The sequence below is a fragment of the Saccostrea cucullata genome, unplaced genomic scaffold (assembly GCF_032062105.1).
Source record: "Saccostrea cucullata isolate Sc308-1 unplaced genomic scaffold, CSIRO_AGI_Scuc_v1 ctg1220, whole genome shotgun sequence".
Classification (NCBI taxonomy): domain Eukaryota; kingdom Metazoa; phylum Mollusca; class Bivalvia; order Ostreida; family Ostreidae; genus Saccostrea; species Saccostrea cuccullata.
Genome location: NW_026931211.1, coordinates 358209 through 383783, shown reverse-complemented (window position 1 = coordinate 383783; position 25575 = coordinate 358209). Strand labels below are relative to the sequence as shown.

The window sequence follows — 25575 nt, the reverse complement described above, 5'->3', positions numbered from 1 at the left end:
AATAATATTCTTTTCAAAAAAGTTACCCAGTTTGTGTTTGACGATAAAAATAGTGACCTTCATACCCTGAGTTCATTTTTCATATCTTCCACTGACAAGTACATTAGAAACAGTTATCAGATAAAAGTTTACCTGCAAATATCTTAGAGAAATTTAAAAGAGAAGTAACCCGAATATATTTTCAGGTTAATGATAGAGTCCTCATAAGACTGTTACAGATACCATGTAGTGAACTGGTCTTGGAATCTTGTCTAACAAGTATAATATAATAATAACTGCCAATGATTATTGATGCTTTTTTTTTTATTTCACCTTACAAACAATTACTACACAATCTACAAATTAAGGTAAAAAAAACTAGGTTGACAGAAAGAAGGATATGGAGATAACGAACAGTATTCAATCTCAATGTCCATAAAACAATACAAAATAATAAGAAACAGAGTAAAAACAATGTTCCCAAACTCCGTTTGGGGAACATAATAAGAGCAGAGCAAACACGGACCTCCAAAACATCAGAGGTGGGATCAGGTGCCATGGAGGAGTAAGAAAATTGATCATTTGGAATTGATTAATGATTGAATTGATTCTTGTACATTGTTTTGGCATTTTAATGAATCAGAGAAATGCTTCCTCCCCTGCATCAAAACATTCAGAAGAATCAGCTGTCAGGCTCTGGTCATTCTCGGTTTGCTTTATCATTCCCATGGGATGGTCACGGTGTGTCTTCATGTGCTGCTTTTTGTTTTGGTTTTGAACAAATCCTTTGCCACAGATTTCACATTTGTACGGTTTCTGGCCTGTGTGTATCATCATGTGGGTGTTCAGGTACTGGAGCTGGTTAAACGCCTTCCCACACTCCTCACAAGCAAATGGCTTCTCCCCCGTATGAATCATCATGTGGCGATCCAAGTTAGAGTGACTTTTAAACTTTTTTCCGCAGACTTCGCAAATTGGGTCACCACGTCTCAAACATCCATACTCATGTCTCTTGAGTTTTTGGTCAGTGGTGAAACCCTGGTTGCAATTGCTACAGTACGCAATGACTTTTTCTTCATGCTTTTTCATATGCTTTTGATAAATGCTTTCACATTTGAAATCTCGAAAACAGCGTTCACATCTGTACGGGGATCCATTCTGATGTCTCTCTACGTGTTTTTTCAAATTACTATTTTGAGCAAAAGCTCTGCCACAAATATCGCATATGTGTGACTTTTCTCCACTGTGCAACAGGAGGTGCACGGATAAAGCTCCTTTTTGACGAAAACGTTTTCCGCATTCCTGGCAGACAAATGGCTTCTCCCCGGTGTGTGTGAGCTTGTGTGTCCGCAAGCCTGAACCCTCAAGAAAACCTTTGCCACAAACTTCACAAATAAAATTTTTCTCTCCAGTGTGAAGTTTTTCATGACGCCTAAGATGTGACAGTCGTCCGAATACTTTCTTACATACTCGACAAGGATAACTTTTCACTAGTTGACTTTGTGGCCAGGCAAGATGGTTCATCTTCAGACTTGACCTCTGACCTTCCCTGCTGTCTTCACTACTTCCTTCACTTTGAGGGCTGGGCGGGGAAGCGTTTTCTTCAAATTCATCACTGGAGTAATCAGTCTTTTCCACCTTAAGCTTCCGACCGGAGACGGGATTTTCCTCCTTCACGTGATATTCATCTCCTTTGTCATGTTTATCATCTTTATATTTATCAGTGTGACTTCTTTCATGATACTTGAGATATACCAGCTTTCTAAATGTTTTTCCACAGTTATCACAAGTGAAATCACCAATGCTTCCTTCTGACATTTTACAGTTTCTCTCCAGAAAGGAAAAATGGAATGGATTTTTACAAGTTTATTGTTTCAAGACTGTTACAAATTTTCCTCTTGCTTTCTTTCTTTTCTTTCTTTTTTTAATCTCTTAACATCACTGTCTCCTTGCTGAAGAATGCTTATTTTCCCTAAAATAGAAACAAGCAAATGATAAATTTAAAATTCTGACAAATCTTTTCATTTTGTATGCGTTTTGACATCAACTTGTGTACCTTTATTTTGCAACTTAATGCAATATATGCATAATATTTGTTTTAGAGGAACTTATTCAGGATGTCTAAAGTACAGCAAAACTCGATTATAACGAAGTCACGGGGACCTATGAAATTACTTCGCTATATCTGTAATTCGTTATAACCATATCAGAAATTCATTAAATATATTTAGCTGGAGATCCAAGAGGACTTCGCTATATCCGTAAATTCGCAATAAACTTGTTCATACTAAACGAGTTTTGCTGTAATTGCATTTTGAAGCAGTAATAATTTTTAATCATGAAATGATACAAAAATAATTCGTGAAAAAAAAACAACAACACTGAACTAAACATGTTTTCTCTTTGACAGCACAATTACAATTAAAAGCTCCAATATTTTAACAATATGAATAACATTTTAACCAGTTGATTGGAGTCCAATTTTTTACTTTTTGATTGAATTATTCCTTTTAACATGATATTCATGATATATGTAGCAAAATGTGAAGTAATCACACGTAATGGTTTTGGCCCTGAATATCTTGGTAGCTCAGTAGAGAGAGCACCTGGTCACATATGAATGGTCTTGAGTTCGATTCCTGGCCCAGCCATGTTTTCTCATTTTTGTGCTGTAAACTAAGGCCAAAATAAAATTATAGTTTGTTTGGAATTGCCTCCTGCCTCATCAAAATGCCCCCTCCTGAAAAAATTTTATTGACCAAAAGTGTTTTCTTTTTTTGCCCATTTTTGTATCACATGCTACAAAACACCGTAAACTTGATGGTAGATATGTCAAAACATGTTTTTACTTTTAACTAAGATTTTTATCAAAATTTTTTAATTAATCTTCAATTTAAAAAAATAAAATAATTTCCCTCCCTCACTCCTGGGTCTGAAACCCTTCATCTTTTTTAAATTTAGCTTAAAAATAAAAGTTCTGCCAGGGGTAAGTAAGAATGGGTATTGTGTCCTTGAGGATAAAGCCAATTTATTTGGGGACCTGGGCGGCACGTCAGTTTACACAAATAGAAATCAAACGGAAACCAAATGGAATATTGTTACTTATTTAAAATGATGAAAAATATGAACTTACAAATGGAGTTTATTAATCATTCATGTCTGACATTGTATTTCAAGATACGAATGGTTTTTGATAGTATTCTGTATGTCACAAAATAATTGGAAGGGGGGTGGCCTTTGTGCCCCCCCCCCCCACCCCCAGTTACTTTGGTCATCATAGAAGCTATTTTAGTATATACTTCAATTTTGTATTCAATGATGTGCATAAGTTATTTATACAAATGAAAAAATCATATTTTTTAAATACAATTTAACAAAATAATAATATAAATACCGGTAATGTTGATGAAAACCTATAAAAATGTGCATTGAAAAGGTTAAATACAACTACCGTAATTGCGGTAAAGGTACACATGTAATTCAAGCTACCTATCGAAATCAGAAATGTGAATTACAACGTAATGATTTTACATAAACTGCAAAACATCTATTTTGTCCATTGCACGGTTTACATTACTTACTATTTCATTTGTCAATAATGTCTCCAGTTCGTGGAAATCGATTCTGCAAAACTTAAACAGAAAAATAATTGAAAAATTGAAAAATAATTGAAAAATCTTTGTCTGTGTAAGTGTGTTCAAAAAAATAATTTCCTTATCAAACCGGAAAAGAATATTGCGTGATAACTATTTAAAAAATGTCGATGGACATTAGGATTCCGGAAAACTTGACAGTGTCCTTATGGTCGTATCTTCGGTATAATTATATCTAAGTTTTTCTTTTATATATTATGTATCTCGTATCTTGTATATTGTGTATTGATCACAGGTACTTGGGTTTTGGTTTATAAACACGTGTGTACCTTATTGATATGTAAAAAGTACTTAATTTGCAAAAAAAAAAAAAAAAAAAAAAATGAAATATTGGTATGAATATGATTGTAGCTCGATACAATTTTTTAATACAATTTAGGATGCCTATATAGTTTGTAGATCATTATTACAGAAACTGTCAACATACTCATGGTCTTTACTCTGAGAAACGTTTAAATATGCACTCCTTGAGTCATTATTGGATATAGTGTATTCAGATTAAAGATATAAAGCTTTTTATTTATTTGTTAATAATGGCATTGGAAAAATACCATATATATAATGATAAAAATGAAGTGAAGGATATGTAGATAACGAACAGTATTCAATATCAAAGTCCATAAAACAATACAAATAGAAGAAGAGCAAACACGGACGTCCAAAACATCAGATCAGGATCAATCTAATTAAAATTAGACCTTTCATCTCTCTCTTGGTAAATTGATTTGTCGCTCGTGAAAGGAGCGACAAATCAATTTACCAAGAGCGAGATGAAAGGTCTAATTCTAATTAGATTGAGGTGAGATCAGGTCCCATGGAGGAGTGAGCATCCCCTGCCGATCGACCAGTCACACCCGCCGTGTGCTCCTTGTAATGATCGGGAAATGACAGGGAAAACCGTCGTGAATTCAGTGTGTAAATAATACATGTAATCTAGCAATTAGCATGAAAAACGTCACTCAGCATTTGACTCAATGAAAAAAATTCTATCTGCTGTCAAGATCATTGTATCGACCATAGAAATTACGAAATCATGACTTTAAACGAGACTGCTGATATTCTTGTTTCATCAACTTGTTTAAATTGTCAATAATTTACCCAGTTTTAGAAACTGTTCATACATAGATCATGCTCTTGCGTATCGAATCAACTTAGGCCATCCTTAAAAAATTGTTTGTTTGGAATTGCCGTCTGAAGGGTTTCAGACACAGGAGGATGGGAAAATACTTTTTTTTTTATTGAAGAAAAATTTTTAATTTTTTTTATAAAATCTCAGTAAACAGTAAATACATTTTCTGACTTAAAAAAAAAGTATCTACCATCGACAAAAAAAAACACTAATTTTACATAGATCTGACACTATATTTCAGTGTTTTGTATGGTGTATGTGATACATGTAAAGGGCAAAAAAACCTGACTAAATAAAAAAAAAAATCTTCCTACTTTTGGTCAATAATATTTTTTCAGTAGGGGGCATATCAATGAGGCGGGAGGCAATTCCAAACAAACAATGATTTTATTTTGGTCTGAGATATATAATTCATATAAACGCCGTGTGCAGGTGATGAAGGTATGAATAATAGAAATGTTTCAAAGTCTAATTCATAATGTATCAAGAGGCCGGCTTCATGCCTGATTGATCATTTAAGGAATCACTTTATAGTCAGTGGAGTATGCTAGGGCATTAATTAACGATAGTTGGAAACGTTTCATTGTGATATAAAATTGTTCATTTAGATTTTAAAACGTCGACTCGTCTTGTAGATTTGAATTATTCAATGCTCCCCGCCCGCTGACACCAAACACACAGACAGTCGCGCACAAGATTTACATGCATATTTAGACTCATTAGTACAATTCTCTCTCATCCTTGGACCTTCAGTAAGACGCGACATTCTCGGCGCTACGTCATTAGTGTCTGTCAAATGGCAAATAGATTCTCCTTCGTTAAGAAATTAATAACAGGAACATTAGATTGTTGTTGACGATGATGAGATGACTTTATCCCCACCTTTTTGCCATACGAGACGCCATTATTGAATATTTGCTACAATTGTTGAAATTCACCCGAATTTCTATCCCTTGTTTATTTCAACAGTGAATGAAAGCTGTGTAAATTTCACAGCTAATTATGTAACGTCGAGAATACCATGCCTTACTGAAAGTCCAACGTATAGAACGGGAAATTGTACTTTTTAGTCTAGCTCCTTACCTATCGAATGGCGAAATTTACATTCCGGTAGAATTATCGAGAAATCAACACAACTAACTTTAAAGAGTTGTTACAGAGAAAACAAATATAAATGGAAATATTAAAGGATCTGGGGAATGAAATCAATTCAAAAATCTTTTTCCTATGAAATGACTGTATTTATACAGTTTTCCTCGTTAAAACAATTCGACTATAGCTTATATAACTATTTATCTAAAAAATACATAAAAATAAGAGTCTATAATGGGTACAGGCTCTGACAGAGGTCCTCCTCAGATTCTTCTTCAGGACATTCACAATATTGTCAACAGACTATAGAAGGTACATTGAGCACTGGGTACACTAAATGATACCCCTCCTACCAAATGATTACAGTGTATAATGGTAAAGTCCGTGTTTTGCTCTGGGAGACCCGAAATAAGTGTCAGATAGTAAATTAGGCCGAGCATAATGCCATTCATCGTCTCTAGCCACGGTTCGGAGTCTGCATATAGCTCTCTCTTAGGATCGTACAATTTTTGCGTGGTTTGCGACGATGAATGGCATTGTGTAAAAAAGAATCTGTAAAAGACTCAATAAGCTTTATTCAGTGATATAGGAGGAGTTGCAATAAGAGATGGGTACCCTTCAATATTAAAGAAAGAATGAAAGTGTCCATGTTTCGCTATGGAACCCAAAATTTGTGTCCAGTCAAAGGTAAATGAAAGCTAGGTGCACAGTGGCACTATGTCACGAAGATTCCGTAGAAGTCTCATTAAATTTCATTATTTGGTATAAGAAGAGTTGTGGATAAGAGATGGGTACCCCAACGCGTAACAGACGGACAGACGGAAATCCCTATCTCTATATACCCTCTTAATTTCCAAGCGGGGGTATCATCTAATGTATGGTATCTCTCAAGTCTACACTGTGCCAGTGTAAATGCTAAATAGGGCTTTTTTTAACTTTAGACCTAGACTTTGACGTATTCATTGTCATCAATCTTCAAATGAAACATAAGGAGATGGGTGAACATGACGAGAGATATGCCCATAGCGCGACAAACATCAAGGTGAAAAATTAAATCTCAATTTTATCAAAATTTTCCTTAATATTTCATCTAACATTAAAGTATACTTTATGTAAAGTCTCTACAACTTGCACAAATCTCATAAAAATCTCATAAAAAATAAAATAAAGTTATTTGCCTATGAAATATTATACACACACGAAAGAGGACAAAACGAGTCATTTTTTCACACTATAACACTATTTTTCGTTATGAGTGGGTCTTCTCTCCATTTTTTTGAAAGGTAATCCTCAAAGTTTGCATAAAAATTAACATGCATATTTTTGTTTCCAAAATTATGGAGTAATGACCCACTATACCTTGAAAATATAAGTTTATGACATAACTTTCGTATCTTTTCGAGAAATACTTGAAGTCCCTTTAATCAATGGTCATATCACAAACATGATTTAAATGCCACACTTTATCAGGATTTGTGTAGCGTAGTGGTTAGCGTGCTAGTCTCAATAGAGAATGCAACTCAGGATTTTTATTGCCAGGGTTCGAACCCAATGGATACCACATTATTTTTCTTTATAAAAGAATAAATTTTAACGAAAAATTTTCCTCAAACCTTTTTGTTTATCATGATTTTACAAAAATCAATGATGAGAATTTTACTCTGAATACTAAAATCACAATTTGAATATGATTTTTATATATCTGAAGCTTGTGGGTTTTTTGCACGCTAAGTTCACCCATCTCCTTTATTTTTTTTTAAACTTCTACTGAGTATATGAGAAGAAAAAACTTGCTGTTGCCACATCTCGATATATAAAAACGACGATGTATTATCAATTTACAATATATATCCCAGTTAACATGAAATAAAAGACACTATGTATCTGTCACATCTGTTTCATATTTGGATTTTTGGCTGGCAACATACATGTACGATACGATTAAGGAATACTAGTAACTATAATCAGTATAGTAGGTATTTTTCCCTAATTTTGAATTTGATCGGGAACAATGTTGTTTATTTCTTGCTCCAATGTTTTTTAGTTCACCTGAGCTGGAGGCTCAAGTGAGCTTTTCTGATCAGAATTTGTCCGTTGTCTGCCGTTGTCGTTGTTGTCGTCCTTGAAGTCGTAAACTTTGCACATTTTCATCTTTTTCTCAAGAACCACTGGGCCAATTTCAACAAAATTTGCCACAAAGTATCCTTGGGTGAAGGGAACTCAAGTTTGTTCATGTGAAGGGCCACTCCCTCTTTCAAGGGAGATAATTATGAATTAACGAAAAATTAATGGCATCTTTTGTAAATCTTCTTCTCAAGGACCACTGGGCCAGGAAAGATGAAACTCATTTGGTAGCATCCTCAGGTAGTGCAGATTCAAATTTGTTCAAATCATGACCTCCGGAGGTAGGGCGGGGCCACAATGGGTGATCAAAGTTTTACATAGGAATGTATAGGGAAAATCTTTAAAAATCTTCTTCTCAACAGCAAAGCCATGGTTGGTGATATTTATATGGAAGTACTAGTATCTTCAGATGGTGTAGATTCAAGTTTGTTCAAATATGAGCCCCGGGGGTAGGGCGGGCCGGGGCCACAATGGCTGATCAAAGTTTTACATAGGAATACGTTTTATTTCTCTGACCAAAAAAGCATATTTTTACCATGTATAACTTCATAATTCTATGCACATATATTAGTAAGTCAAGAAGTGTATAATGGTTTACAACTAATTTCATCTTCATACGTTGAACTGGAACAGTATAAATAAAATTTGATTTCCGATCCTTAGACCAACCTCAACACTCCATGATCTGACAATTTACAAAACTAGTGAATGTGTGCAAATGAAAGCACATAGTCTAGTATTTTATTTTAGGCCTAAAGAAGATTTTGAAATAAGGCCATACAAAGTTTTTTCTCTCTCTTAAGTGTCCGCCTATTTTTTTTTTCCAAACCCAACTACTTACTCGCAAAAATATAGAGACAAAAAATAAATAGTTAGATTTAATAGCTATAAAAAGAAGTGATACAACGCATTTAATTTCAGTAATCTTTTTTTGAAACATATGGAGTGAAACATATGATCGAGATAACGAACAGTATTCGAGCTCAAATATCCATTATACAATACAAAACCAAAATATAAGAGGTTGGATCAGGTGCCATGGAGGGGTGAGCATCCCCTGTCAACCGGTCGCATCCGCCTTGTGCTTCTTGTCATGATCGGGAAATAACGGAATTCAGTGTGTATATAATGGACTAACAATGGGTCTGAAAAAGTCAGTCAGCATTGTAAAAAGACCTATACTTCAGCAAAGTAAATGTATAAAACGCTTGAAATATATATCGCGTATGACAAAATGTGAAAAAAGAATTAGAGAGACTAATAAAATTGATTTTTTTTAAATGAAGTAGAATTTTTCCAAAATCTTATACGTGAAGAAAACACTCGACGAAGTATTACAATGTTAAGTTCCTTTCTTAATATGTCGATACGATATATCCCGGTGAGCTTGAAATAAAAGATAACATAGAGACTGACACATCTGTTTCATATTTGGATATTTTACTTGAAAAAGACATTAATGGTAATCTAACAACCCAACTACAGTGTATATGATATACGTGATGACTTTAACTTTTTAATTGCCAACTCCCATTACTTATGCAGCAATGTACCTTCATCACCTGCATACGGAGTTTACATGGTGTATATCTATCAGTTGATTTGATACGCAAGAGCATGATCTACGTATGTACATTTTCTAAAACGAGGTAAATTATTGGTAAACAAGTTGATGAAAGAAGAATATCAGCAGTCTCATTTTAGGTCATCATTTCGTAAGTTCTATGGTCGATATACTGACCCTATCAGCAAATGCAATTTGTCATTGAGTCTAATGCTGACCTTTTCGCATACTAATGTAATTTCGTTGGTAAAATTAAGTGAAGAAAAGATGCCGATTTAACCCCCTACGTTACACAGTTTTATTATTTTTTGTATAAACTGCGACGAAGAATTAAAAATGTCCCCTTGTATGTGGATAAGTTCCAACGATAAATTCAAATCTAGGCTAGGCATTTGAATCATAGGCAGTTGCTTTTACAATGTAAATGGAACAAGTAAATTTACCCACATCGTCATTGGCCGTTTGCAACAAAAGATTGCAAAAGAAAAACATTCTCATTGTACACAAGTACTCTGGAGTTAACATTAAAAATGTTTGAGCTTCTGATTGACAATATCAATGAAAGTATTGTAGCCTTTAAAACCATTTGCAATTCTCATGAGTAAAAATAAGCAGAACTTTTTTATCCATGTACAGAGAGCAAAATCTATTCAGAATCTTTTACATGAGAAGAAAAAAAGAAAACGTCAAGGGTTTTCTTACAACAATATACTTTATGATAGATTTTAACCATTCAACTTTTCAACTTCCCTTACTTATGTAGCAATATATACCCTTATCAACTGCATTTGGGATCCATGTTTCTCGGTTTATTCGATACGCAAGAGCATGCATTGACGGCGTCAAACAGCGTGTAGATACAGAGAAAGATGTATGACAAAACATTTCTTTTAACAGGTCGACCTGTTTAAGCGAGTATTACTTTAAAACATATAATATTGTAAACATTTTTTATTTTGTTTTAGTAATATTTATTCAGAATTAATTAGATACCATCTGTACAGAGTGACATATATTATTTCCTTTCTCTTCAGTCAACAGTCATAAAATTGAGCTTACATTGTAAGCATGTACATCGTAAGTCCTTGTATTGCTGCTGCGTGAAAAAAATCTGCAAATGCAACACGTGTTTTATGAAAACAAACATGTATGATGTTCAACGATGTAATGCTATATTTGATATAATCTTGTTATTTAAGAAGCATAATAGTCTTTTTTATGCTTTTTTACCGCCATATACTAGTATCCACATATGTTTCGAAATATATCCAGGGAGCTCGGTATATATAAACTTCTGCAGTGACCTAAGAGAATGGTGCAGAACACGGCACAGCAAGAGCATGTATTTACTTCTGAAACACGTAGTCATCTTTTGTCTGTTTGTAACAGGTGAGTTCAATTTCACTTCTCTTATATGGCGTAGGTTTAGCACCCCCCCCCCCCCTACTTTCGACAGGTACGTTGCAGGTTAGGTCAAGAAAGGGTTCTTGGTAGTGTTAGGGGGAAAATGGGGGAAAATTGGTACTGAAAGAAGTTCAGAAGCTACGATCCCCCCTCACACGAAATAAGATTTTCGTGTTTGGTGGCAAAGGACACATTTCCTTTTTCTTCTTTCTTTTTGTTTGTCAAGTTTTTTGTAGGTTTGAAAAGTTTTTTTTCGTACAATTAGCCACCCACTTTGAATTTGTTTCCGACGCCATATATATATATATATATATATATATATATATATATATATATATATATATATATATATATATATATATATATATATATATATATATATATATATATATATATATATATATATATATTCAACTGGAACCTTATGGTGGGTTTTTTGTCTCAATTTGGATTAGGGAATTTGTTTTTCCTAAGAATTTAAAAGTGGCTGAGTATTTCTTATATAGTGCATAGGCGTCGGAAGCAAATTGACGGGGGGGGGGCTAATTGAATGTGGGGGGGGGACGGCTAAACCAACAAAAAAAGCTAAGCCCCCCTAGCCCGATGCCTATGTACAGAAGGGTAAATAACACAAACAAAAAATGATGCATGGATTGCTTTTTTTGGTCTGTTTATTAATAAAGTAAACGTTATAAAACTTTCCTTAATTATAAAGAAAACAAAAGTTGTCTTTGGTCCTGACATATGCGACTTTTTGTCGTTTTTTATGTACATTTATACACAACTGCAAAACATTTTTACATTGTTACAAAATCTTACCAAGTTTTAACAATTAACCTGGAAAACATTATTCATTTTACTTTTACGAATATAAATCTATGAGAAAATTTGCCGATTTCTAAAAAAGAAAAATGGGTGTATTTATTTGTATGAAGACTTTGAGCCATTTTCTAAAGTTTGAGGTCAGCAGATGGGAGTGAAATGAAAAAAAAGAGAACAATGTGATAATCAATGGATCACGTGTCTTTACTTTACAGCCTTCTGTTGTACGCATGATGGTCAATGCAAAGAAAAGGTTGACTGTCCCAGCGGTCAGGTGAAAGCTTGTCGTGGTCGCCAGTGTACATGTAAAGTAGGGAATTGTGAGTATTAAGCAGGTTTATAAATCAACACAAATGTCATTTACAATGTAATGAACGTAATAGCAAGAAAAATACTTTAAAATAAAGCATTGGAAATCTAAGATAAACACAAACCAATATAAAATGTATGTCAAGTTAACTGCCCAAGAATATTTGAAAGTAATTCCTCATGGACTTATCCGGAATGTTCCTTTGAAAAAAAAAGAATGTATTTAGGACTTATTATGAGTTGCGTTTTTTTTTTCAATTTAGGGTGTTGGTTTCACAATAACTGCAACAGCGTCTGCAAATCTCACCAAACTCCTCACTGTGCCTGGTGGAGATGTTTTTGTCATAATACCAAATAAACAAGACAAACGATGTGTATATTGATTAATTATGATAAAAGTATGCGAGAATATAACTAATACCGTAGTACTTTTGTCAATAATCTGAATCAATAAGGGTCTAAATCTTATGTTTTTTTTAAATATTTGTGTCTTAATTGACATATTAAGAGATTAGATATATCACAAGAGTACTATTAAAGAAAAGAATTGTGAAGCTGGTGTGAGTCTTGATTTTATCAAACTCCCGGCACGATATCTCCTGCCAGGGATTTTGTCTTTTGGTGAGGTAACAATATTATCTAAATTTATGTGTTTATATTCTTATTATATTAATTGTTTTAAAAAATGTTTCAAATGATAATAATTCTAATCAATATTTTTCAGTTAAAACTATGATAATTCTTTTATTTTCCTTATGTCCATAATTGATATGTATTAATGCAGCAGCAGTCATTGAAACTTTACCATTAAAATTCCAAGATGCAGGTTTTCTTTATTTTTGCTGAGGCAGGCTACTGAATGATGTTTCAGGGATTTCAACCTCGTTATACGCCCACTTGAAAAGCGGGAGGGAATATATCAATCATGATGTCCCTCCGTTTGTTACGCTTTGGGGTATCTCTTATCCGCAACTCCTCTCACACCGCTGAATGAAATTTGATGAGACTTTTACAGAATCTTTATTACATATTGCTATTGTGCACCTCCTATTTTACGTTTTGATTCGACATATGTTTTGGGTTTCCCATAGCAAAATACTGTCATTATATTCATATGGGAGGCAGGGATATCGTTAAGAGAGTTCATTGCTCACTGTACATCAGCTCAGTACCTCAAAGTAGGCATTTCCTAAATTCTAATTACAATACATAATCTAATACATGAATAAAGAAAAAAAAACTTCCTTTGGCCCTTAACACGACATTAAGATATACAGTCGACGTACTTGGTTGAACATGTACTGGAACCTAAAATGTATCTTTGTTTGTAAGGATTTTTATGAAGTTTCTGAATCCAATTTTTATAAGGTACATCAATTCTTTGGCTCTGTGGAATATTAAAAATATTTTCAACTGACATATGATTTTGGAGAATTTCTTCCTTAGAAAAGGAAGCATGAGTATAAGTAGGATCAACACTTGTAGATCTTCTAAAATACAATTTATATATTGAACTTTACAAACGAAGACAATGTTGTTACCTGCTTTGTCAGAAGGGACCAGTACGTTCTGATCATGCAATCTATCTAATCCTTTTCTCACTTCTGGACTATTGAATACAGAGGGATAGATGATTTTCATATTGCCCCCTTAATCTTTTAATACGCGACTTCAACATGGATTTGATACATTTAATACATTTTGACAAGGTGTCAACGTGTTCTTTTTCACATATGGCCCATCGTCTGGTGTAATTTTCAATAGAATCCATCATATTTATAAAATTCCGACTCCAGTCGAAGGATCGGTTCCCTATATTCAGGACCTTTCAAAATAAGTGATCTAAGGTCCTTATTATAAACCATATTTACGTCACCTGTAATAACGTGTCCAGAAAGACTATAGTTATCGGACGAAGAAGAAAATAACACGATGGAGTATTATGTATCAGATAGTTGGTATCCAGGGCCGTGTAAAGTGTTTTTGTAATTGAAAAGTTTGGAAGCAATGGTCGATGTATATTTGTAGGAAATACAAGGCGTAGTCCTTAACTTGAAATATGGTGAAATACAAGACTGGACTCTTTTGTGATTAAGAATATTACTTATATTAACCTGATGTTTTAGAGATCCATATCTTCCCTGCTTCTGGTTTGTATCGTTTGAATAGACTTTTGAGCTTGGATACCGCTAGTTGCCTCCATGTTTTTTTTATTCAGGGATATTGACAACGTATTATATTTACATCTCCAATGTTAGTGTCTGAGATAAAATTAAAAATGGTAAATGTACTTTTTTCCCCATGTACTGATTTATCAATAGGCGCGGTTAAATTCAATCATTCGACCCTCCAATATTAGTACTTTTAGAGTAATCAATTATATACGTTTCAACTTTTCTTGTTTATTTGTAATTATGACAATAACATTTAATCCCGTCAAAGTCAGGTCTTTGGTTAGAGTTGCATTTATATTTGCAGCCACGATCAAGGATGCACACTGAAATTAAAAAAAAAACACACACTGAAGATAAATATGAAAATCCACCATCAGGTTCATGAGGTCTTGACTTTACGTATTCATCCCAGACTTTCAAAAGCTAAGAAAACTTGTTCATAGATCAATTAAACACAGTTACCATTTAATATTTAAAGAAAACTTTTTCCTTTCACTTTAAATGATAATCATGTTTAATTCATTTATAAATCTACAAAATACTCACTAGATCATTCTTTGCATGTACAATATCCGTCTAAGCAAGCTGGTCGCTGATTACTTGGACAGTCAACCCGTCCATAACATTGATAATCATAGAAAGTTTCACAACAGGAGGCTTTAAAGTCAAGAGAAGTACATTACGAATATAAAAATGATAAATTATTCTAAGATATGATTGAAATTGTTTAAATGTTAGGTTTGATTTTAAGTTAAATGAAATCTGTACTTGTTTTTTTTTATCTGCAGAACTTATATGTTTGGAAAATTTCACACATTTTTTTATCAGTTTACAGGGATTGTTCAGAGACAATTTTAAATTCAAATGAGATGAAATATATGGAGACAATGAACAGTAATCAAGTTCAAAGCAAGGGGGGGGGGGTAAGTGCAAATTTTGCAATATCATGAATTGAAAATTTACAACATGATATTTATGTTCATGCCATGATCACAAATTTGTAGTGTTGGCAACGAGTACCCGGTTAACCGGTTAACCGTCGAACGTTGCGAGTATCGGTTAGTAAAACTGCTACTCGGTTACTCGGATAAAATAAATTCTACATAGTAAAGGCATTGAAAATGAATGTTTTATAATTTATAAATATATACTAACTTACACATTTCCCTAATTTTAGGTACCATTAGACTTGATCAAGTGCATGGTTGTAGTGAATCAAATTGTTTTGATTAGTTTTCACAGTTTATATAATTGATAGCATTGATTGCTTGGGGTATATATATTTTGAAGGCCTGCGTTATAATTACCTCATTTGATAATTCAACGAGATGCCGCCGCAGACATAATAAGTTTGGAGTTGTAACAAAAGAACAGCTGATACAAAATCTGTTAAATCACCTAAGCTTAAATTATTCGGAAACCAGCGATTTACTGGACACTCCACACATTAACTATTAATTATGGAGTAAGTAAATAATTATTCTCCTTGATTGCGACTTTTTTCGGGGGCTGAAAAAGAAATGGTGTAAAATGGTGATTGACGATGACGTATTTATTTGTGTGTCGAATTCCCTATTAATTTTCTTTATTTTAAAATCGTAAATCTTTGACGATATCGTATGTGTGTATTGTAAATATAATGTCCCTATAAAGTTTATTTGTGCAGTACTACTACCGATAAGTATAGCATAAGATAAATAATAGATATTGATACTTTTACCAAAAATCATCCGAGTAACCGGGTACTCGATCGGAAGATGAAGCGAGTAACCGGTTATTAAAAATCATCCGATTTGCCAACACTACAAATTTGTATTGTTTGATTTTTTTTAAAGACACCAATCCCTGTTTGTTGGATTTTGCTTTATCACTGATGTAAAACGTTTCACCCTTAATAATTAATACATATAAGATATTGGTACTATATGAGTTTTGGGTGACATCGTTAAGCTGGTTATAGAAATCTGCAAAATAAAAAGAAAGACTCACCTGTTACAAAAAGCCAGTAGATGACTACGTGTTTCACGAGTAGACATATTTTCTTATCGCGTCGCCTCGTGTACCAATATCCTGCAAATCTGTCATTGTCTATATATACCCAGCTTTCCAGATATATTTGTTACATATGTGAGAATATGTTGCTAAAATGTGGAAAAATTATACTTCGCAAATACGTTTTTTTTTAATAGATATATCATTGTTTAAAATTTTCATACACCATACACATCTGGGATCATAAAAATATGTGACAAAGTGATTCCTGTTGTTGAATTTTTGGTTTTATAAAATATGGAGATAACGAACATTGATTAAGCTCAAAAGTCCGTTTATACAATACAAATCGTGAGCGGTGCAAACACAGACTTTCAAAAACATCAGAGATGGAGTCAGGTGCTAACGAAGATAAAGCATTCTTATAGCACGCCGATTGGTTCAAAAGTACTTTCTGCACAACGATAAAGATTTTATACACAAGCTAAATGAAAAATATACACGAGTAAAATAAAAATGCACGTATAGGTAAACATAGGTAATCAGAGATTACAGAGCTCATCTCAACGAATGTTGTCTTTAAGTAGGACAAAGTCACACAATTACCCAACAAAAAGTGTACATTCCAAAACTGCAAAATTTATGCAATTTTGATTTGATACTTTGGAATAGACCTATATTAAACTTCAAACTAGTTCTTCATCATGAAAACGTAATTAAAATCCATCATCTGAAGCAAGTTTGAGAGTTTTCATCCCTTGATGCATCATTTGTGCAAGTTTGGTTTATATCAGCCTTATAGTTTCTTGGTAATAGACCTGCACCTTTAACTTTTACGAGGTCCATTATCTGGGAAATGTATGTCGAATTCAGCATCTGAGGTGAGTTCATTAGTGTGCATCCTAAGATGTATCATCCATGCAAGTTTGCTCAACATAGAGCTCAAAGTTACTTGGAAATGAAACCTATATAATAAACTAATCATTTCACTAATCCGGAAAATAGAGGTCAGATTCAGCATCCAAAGCAACTCTGGTAGTATGCATCCTAAGATGTACCATCCATGCAAGTTTGGTCATTATAGGGCTCATACTTACTTGGAAATGAAACCGGCACAAAAACTTTAACCTGTTTACTCCACCGGGAAATGTAGGTCAGATTCAGCATCTAAATGAAGTCTGGTAGTATGAATCCTAAGATGTAGCATCCATGCAAGTTAAGTCATTATAGGGCTCATAGTGCCTTTGAAATGAAACCGGCACCAAAACTTTAACCTGTTCACTCAGCCGGAAGATGTAGGTCAGATTCAGCATCCGAAGCAAGTCTGGTAGTATGCATTCTTTGATGTATCATCCAAGTTAGTTTGGTCACTATATTGCTCATAGTTACTTAGAAATGAGACCTGCACCAAAAACATAAACCCTGTTACTTCTGCGGAAATATAGGTCAGATTCAGCATCCGAAGCAAGCCTGGTAGTGTGCATCCTAAAATGTACCATCCATGCAAGTTTGGTCAACATAGGGCTAATAGTTACTCGGAAATGAGACCTACACCAAAAACTGCACCAAAAATGTTACCCTGCTCCAAAAACATTAACCTGGTCATTCCTTTGCTGTAATTGCAGCATCTGAAACTTAGACTGGTACAATGAAACACTAGAATTATCTTCCATAGGTGACTAATCAATATAGGGCATAGAAGTACTTAAAAAGAAAACTGCTCCATAAAACTTAACCTTAACCCGGGACGCCGACGCCGAGGGTATTACATAAGCTCCCCCAACTTCTTTGAAGTGAGCTAAAAATTGCACATAGTTTGAATGATTTTAACACAAACATAACGAAAAATAGAAGAATCCGAAAGTTTTTACACGATTTAGGGGTATAATATGCACAAACAAAAATCAAAAAATGTACAAGCAGAGGAAACTTAAAATTACACAAACAATTTTACAGCGCATACAGCTGCGCATATCATTATTATGCACATAGAATATTCAATATGTTCTTGGTTTTCTGTACTCTTTATCTCTTCATGTAAGTTAAGGTGGATGTAATCGAGAATGGAAATTAAATGGCGTTGACGATGGCATGTGCTTTGCTTTACTTCGTTATTTCTTTGCTAAAATTCGATCCGATTTCTAGCTAATGCCAATCGAACAAATGAACTGTTTCCATGTGATCTATATGTGAAAATACTTCAAAGTTTTTTTCGAAAATATTATGTTTTTCTTATATTGACCGAGATCCTAACCAAAATATGGAAGTACTATTTGATGCCAGACAAAAATTGTGACAAGAAGGAATCGTATAATGCGGGGTTAAAAAAACATTGCATATGATGCATTCGACTCCGAACTAAAAGTACCTACCGATAGAAAGTACGACTGACTAGGATCTCAATTTTATATTAAAAAAAAAAAAGTTAAAATTATTTTGTTTTGTTTTTTATTTAATTAAACACTCTATAGCTTTTGAAAATTTCTAATTTATAGATACAACTTTAACGGAAATTTCTTGTACTACTTGATTACGTGCATAATCAAACGATAAATAAAGTTGATTCTTCATGAAATTGGCAGAATTAATGCTGATTATAGTCATCATAGCTGAAGAATGAATTTTGGTACTTTTCATTTGTACCTATTTTATTTTCTTTACCACTCGGAATAGGAAATTATATAAACCTAAATTTATTTGGCTGGATATATATTTTTTAAACTTAGAAAAGTTGGGATTACCTTAGATGTACACAGCATGTATTTAGTACTAAGGTAAAACACAAAAAAATATTTCATTCGAATAACACATGTATTATTCTTATAAAATACCAGAAAATCAGATTTGGTTGGAGATTTTTATCATTCTTTGTTATGAATTCCTTCCATGAAATCTCATATTTTCAGTTATAAATTACTCAATAAAAAACAAGACGTTTCTTGTAAGCGTTACCCTCATTCGTAATGGCGATTACATGTTAAATGTTTTCATTTTAATAAAAAGGACCAGTTAAAAGGACAATATATATACTCTATGTGCTTTATGTTTAAGCGTTTTTGTGTGTTGTTACTTTTAAAACATTGTGATCTACTAAGTACAGCCGGTATATATGCACATATATACGTACAATGTTTCAATTAGGATGCAATTAAAAATTAGAATGAAAACATCATTGATAGAACGCGTTTTATCACTCTTGAAAAATACAAATAATTCATGTTCTTTATGGAGCTCGATGTTTGGCAAATATTTTCCAAGACAACAAATTCTGTTTACATTTTAAATTCGACTTCATGATTTTTAAAATTATTTTCCAAACACTAAGTTTCTTGTAAGATTACTTTTTTTTACCCAAATACATGTATATGGCCATTATAAAAAAAGAACATGATTATATTATTATGAAACGAAATGAATCGTCAATCAGGCGTGCAGACCCCCCTTATTTTCGAGTATAGATTTTGTTATAGTAAATTTTCCTTTTCATGCTGGTTGACCCCATCCCCTAATTTTTACTGTTGTAAGGTCGAGCGCAGGCAAATCCTAGGATATCATTATATAGTTTCATTGCAATCCTGATTTCGATCGACTACTTCATGTACCTTTAAATTCTTAAAAATATATTTCAAGCACGTAGCATCAGGAGGGGCCTGCCCCTTCGTTTTGTTGTTGTTGTTGTTTTTTGCAAGCCGATCCTAGCTACTTTCATTGTAAAATGTCCATTGAAAAGCCCCCTTTTTTGTTCCTGGATTGGAATTGAAGATGCCTCACTACCTCAGCTATTAGGATTTCGGGATTGGGCGCTTACAATACAATATCTAAGATAATCCCAACTTTTCTAAGTTAAAAAAATATATATCCAGCCAAATGAATACCAGTATAGGTATATATAATTTCCTATTCCGAGCGGTAAAGAAAATAAAATAGGTACAAATGAAAAGTATCAAATCAATCCTCCAGCTTAATGGTTATAATCAGCAATAATCTGCCAATTTCATGAAGAATTAACTTTATTTATCGTTTGATTATGCAAGTAATCAAGTAATACAAGAAATTTCCGTTAAAGTTGTATCTATAAATTAGAAATTTTCAAAAGCTATAGAGAGTTTATTCAAATAAAAACAAAACAAAATAATTTTAACATTTCTTTTTTAGAAAATCAAGATCCTAGTCAACCGTACTGTTTATCGTTAGGTACTTTTAGTTCGGATTCCAGTGCATCATATGCAATGGGTTTTTTTTTACCCCGCATTATACGATTCCTTCTTGTCACAATTTTTGTCCGGCATCAAATAATACCTCCATATATTGGTTAGGATCTCGGTCAATATTAGAAAAATATAATATTCTCGAAAAAATTTGAAGTATTCTCACATATAGATCACATGAAAACACTTCATTTGTTCGATTGGCATTAGCTAGAAATCGGATCGAGTTTTAGCAAAGAAATAAAGTAGCAAAGTAAAGCACATGCCATCATCAACGCCATTTAATATCCATTCTCGATAACATCCAGCTAAGTATGAATGAATAGATAATGAGTACAGAAAACCAAGAACAAAATGAATATTCTATGTGCATAATAATGATATGCGCAGCTGTACGCGCAGTAAAATTGTTTGTGCAATTTTTAGTTTCCTCTGCTCGTGCAATTTTTTTTTTATTTTTGTTTGTGCATATTATACACTTAAATCGTGTAAAAACTTTCGGATTCTTCTATTTTTCGTTATGTTTGTGTTAAAATATTTCAAACTATGTTTAATTTTTACCTATGCGTGCATTTTAATTTACTCGTGTATATTTTTCATTTAGCTCGTTTATAAAATCTTGATCGTTGTGCAGAAAATACTTTTGAACCAATCGGCGTGCCATACAATCGGCGTGCCATAATATATGAGAAGAAAAATACTTGCTGTGGCCTCATCTAGATGTATAGATAAAACGACGATGTATTATCAATTTACAATACATATCCCAGTTAATTTGAAACAAAAGACTACGTGCTCTGTCACATCTGTTTCATATTTGGATTTTTCATTGGCAACATACATGTGCGATACGATTAAGGAATATTAGTAACTATTATCAGTAGTAGTATATTAGGTATTTTCCCCTCATTTTGAATTTGATCGGGAACAATGTTGCTTATTTCTTGTTTCGATGTCATTTTAGCTCACCTGAGCCGGAGGCTCAAGTGAGCTTTTCTGATCAAAAATTGTCCGTTGTCTGTGGTCGTCCCTGTCGTTGTCGTTGTTGTCGAAAACTTTTCACATTTTTATCTTATCCTCAAGAACCACTCGGCCAATTTCAACCAAACTTGCCACAAAGAATCCTTGTTTGAATGGGACGCATGTTTGTTCATATGAAGGGCCACACCCTCTTCCAAGGGGAGATAATTTTAAATTAACGAAAAATTAATGGCATCTTTTAAAAGTCTCAAGAACCACTGGGCCAGGAAAGATGAAACTCATGTGGTAGCATACTCAGGTAGTGAAGATTCAAGTTTGTTCAAATCAAGACCCCCGAGGGTAGGGTGGGACCACAAAGGCTGATCAAAATTTTACATAGGAATGTATAAGGAAAATCTTTGAAAAATCTTCTTCTCAAGAACACCAAAGCCATGATTGATGATATTTTTATGGAAGTATCCTCAGGTGGTGTTGATTCAAGTTTGTTCAAAATATGAACCATGGGTGTAGGGCGGGGCCACAATGGCTGATCAAAGTTTCACATAGGAATGTATAGGGAAAAAAATCTTAGTAGCAAAGCCAAAATTGGTGATATTTATATGGTGTAGATTCATGTTTGTTCAATATCCTTAGATGGTGTAGATTCATGTTTGTTCAATATCCTTAGGTGGTGTAGATTCATGCTTGTTCAATATCCTTAGGTGGTGTAGATTTATGTTTGTTCAATATCCTTAGGTGGTGTAGATTCATGTTTGTTCAATATCCTTAGGTGGTGTAGATTCATGTTTGTTAAATATCCTTAGGTGGTGTAGATTCATGTTTGTTCAATACATGACCCCCATGTTTTGTAAACATTTACATGTATTTTGTTTGAGTAATATTTATTCACAAATAATTAAATACCAATTCTACAAAGTGACATTTAATTTTTTTCTTTTCTCTTCAGTCAACAGCCAAAATATTTAGCTTACATTGTAAGCATGTACATCGTAATTCCTTGTACTGCTACTGCATAAAGCTATCTACGAATGCAACACGCGTTTTATGAAAACAAACATGTATGATGTTCAACGATGTAATGCTATATTTGATATAATCCTGTTATTTAAAAAGCATAATAGTCTTTTTTATGTTTTTTACCGTCATATATATCCACATATGTTTCGAAATGTATCCGAGAAGTTCAGCATATATATACATGTACCTCTACAGGGACCTAGGACATTGCTGCAGAACACGACAGAGCAAGGGCATGCATTTACTTCTGAAACACGGAGTCATCTTTTGTCTGTTTGTATCAGGTGAGTTCAATTTCATTTCTCTTATATGGTGTAGGCTTATCCCTTCCCCCTACTTTCGACAGGTATGTTGCAGGTTAAGTCAAGAAAGGGTACTTGGTAGTGTTTGGGGGTAAAATTGGTACTGAAAGAAGTTCAGAAGCTCCGATCCCCCTTCACACGAAATAAGATTTTCGTGTTTAGTGGAAAAGGACACATTTCCCACTTCAATCTTCTTTGTTTTTGGTTGCAAGTTTTTTGTAGGTTTGAAATAGTTTTTCCTTACATTTAGCTTTCAATTTGTTTCCGACGCCAATGATATTATATATTTATATATTTTTTTCTAATATTCAACTGGAACCTTATGGTGGGTTTTTTGTCTCAATTTGGATTAGGGAATATATTTTTCCTAAGAATTTAAAAGTGGCTGAGTATTTCCTATATCATGTATATAGTGCAAAGGCGTCGGAAGCAAATTGAAAGGGGGGGGGCTAAAACAACAAAAAAAAGGTAAACCCCAATTTTCAATGCCTATATTATATCAATCTTTCTAAGCCCCCCCCCCCCCCCCCCCCCAGCGCCCCGATTCCGATGCCTATTTACAGAAGTGTAAATAATGCAATCAAAAAATGGTGTATGGATTGCTTTATTTGGTCTGTTTATTAATAAAATAAACGTTAAAAAACTTTCCGTAATTATAAAGAAAACAAAAGATGTCTTTGGTTCTGACATATGCGACTTTTTGTCGTTTTATATGTACATTTATACTCAACTGCAAAAAACTTTTTAACATTGTTACAAAATCTTACCAAGTTTTAACAATTAACCTGGAAAACATTATTCATTTTACTTTTACGAATATAAATCTATGAGAAAATTTGCCGATTTCTAAAAAAGAAAAATGGGTGTATTTATTTCTATGAAGAATTTGAGCCATTTTCTAAAGTTTGAGGTCAGCAGATGGGAGTGAAATGAAGAAAAGAGAACAATGTGATAATCAATCGATCACGTGTCTTTACTTTACAGCCTTCTGTTGTACGTATGATGGTCAATGCAACAGAAAGGTTGACTGTCCCGGTGGTCAGGTGTTAGCTTGTCGTGATCGCCAGTGTACATGTAAAGTAGGGAATTGTGAGTATTAAGCAGGTTTATAAATCAACAACAAATGTCATTTACAGTGTAATGAACTTAATGTCAAGAAGAATACTTTAAAATAAAGCATTGAAATTCTAAGATAATCACAAACCAATATAGAATGTATATGTCAAGTTAAATGCTCAAGAATATTTAAAAGTAATACTTCATGGACTTATCCGGAATGTTCCTTTGAAAAAATATTATGTATTTAGGACTTATTATAAGTTGTTTTTTTTCAATTTAGGGTGTTGGTTTCACAATAACTGCAACAGGGTCTGCCGCTCTCACCAAACCCCTCACTGTGCCTGGTGGCAATGCTTTTGTCATAATACTAAGAAGAGAAAGGTGAAGCTGTTGTGAGTCTTGATTTTATCAAACTCCTGGCACGATAGAAGTATCTCCTGCCAAGGATTTTTCATTTGGTGTGGTGACAATATTTTCAAAATTTATGCTTTCGTATTCTTATTATATTTTTTGTTTTAAAAAAATTGTTTCATATGATAATGATTCTTAATAATGTCCATAAGTGATACAGCAGCAGTCATTGAAACTTTACTATTAAAATTCCATTATGCAGGTTTTCTCTACTTTTTTTTTTTTGCTGAGGCAGGCTACTGAATGATGTTTCAGGAATTTCAACCTCGTTATATCCCCCACTTGAAAAGCGGGAGGGTATATATTAATCGGGATGTCCGTCATTTTGTTGCGCTTTTGGGTACCCATCTCTTATCCACAACTCCTCTTACACCACTGAATGATATTTAATGAGACTTTCACAGAATCTTTATTACATATAAAGATTCTGTACACTTTCTGTTTTATTTTTTGATCTGACACATATTTTGGATTTCCCTTAGCGAAACATGGACACTGTCATTATATTCATAACGGAGGTATCATTAAGTGAATTCATTGCTCACAGTACCTCTAGTTTAAAGTAGACAGTTCGTAAATTCTAATGACAATAAATAATGTAATACATGAAAAAAGAAAATACTTGCTTTGACCCTTAAATCGACATTTATATATATATATATATATATATATATATATATATATATATATATATATATATATATATATATATATATATATATATATATATATATATATATATATATATATATATATATATATATCGATGACGTAAGTATAATCAGTTAACAATATTATCTTCAATTCATATGAGGACATGATGATCTGATATAATGAACGTGAAATGAAAGATACTAGTACCAGGGTCTAATTACGTCTCATGTTTGGATACTTTAAAAGAAAAATACCAACAAAGATTTATGATGACTTTCACTTTTCGTCAATCGTCAACTTCAATTACTTGCTCAGCGATTTACATGATCACCTTCATACAAATTTAAATCTGATTATCTAGTAAACTCAGAACAAAATAAAGGATAATGGCAAAACAATTAGCATGGAAAACGTCTGTCGGCATTTGACTTACGATAGAGTGCATTTGCTGACATGGTATTATAAGGCGCCGTTTTGATATTTACTGGCAAAAAGTGATATCAGTTATTCGATTAGGTGATATCACCTATCGAATTGGTGATATCACCTATTAATTTTCAATAGGTGATATAACCTATTCGAAAAGGTGATATTCTTTATTCGAATAGGCGATATCACCTATTGGAAATGAATAGGTGATATCGCATATTCGAATACGTGATATCTCCTACTCGTGCTGAATACATGTAGGTGATATCACC

At 33.4% G+C, this 25575-nt stretch overlaps 2 protein-coding genes across 3 annotated transcripts; one reads left to right on the top strand and one right to left on the bottom strand.

The window, feature by feature from the left end:
• Positions 1-302: 302 nt before the first annotated feature.
• LOC134231836 (zinc finger protein 782-like) lies at positions 303-3648 on the bottom strand. The gene is made up of 2 exons (XM_062713812.1): positions 3561-3648; positions 303-1951 (listed from the first exon to the last, which is right to left on the bottom strand). The coding sequence occupies exon 2, from the start codon at positions 1795-1797 to the stop codon at positions 619-621; it is 1179 nt and encodes a 392-aa protein (XP_062569796.1). The 5' UTR covers positions 1798-1951; positions 3561-3648; the 3' UTR covers positions 303-618.
• Positions 3649-10862: 7214 nt separating this feature from the next.
• LOC134231825 (uncharacterized) lies at positions 10863-24421 on the top strand. Of its 2 annotated transcripts, none has more exons than XM_062713794.1 (3): positions 10863-10930; positions 23735-23839; positions 24090-24421. In XM_062713794.1, the coding sequence occupies exons 1-3, from the start codon at positions 10882-10884 to the stop codon at positions 24203-24205; spliced, it is 270 nt and encodes an 89-aa protein (XP_062569778.1). In that variant the 5' UTR covers positions 10863-10881; the 3' UTR covers positions 24206-24421. The 2 variants fall into 2 exon arrangements, with proteins under 2 accessions (XP_062569778.1, XP_062569779.1); XM_062713795.1 differs by lacking the exon at positions 10863-10930 and adding an exon at positions 22585-22732.
• Positions 24422-25575: the final 1154 nt, after the last annotated feature.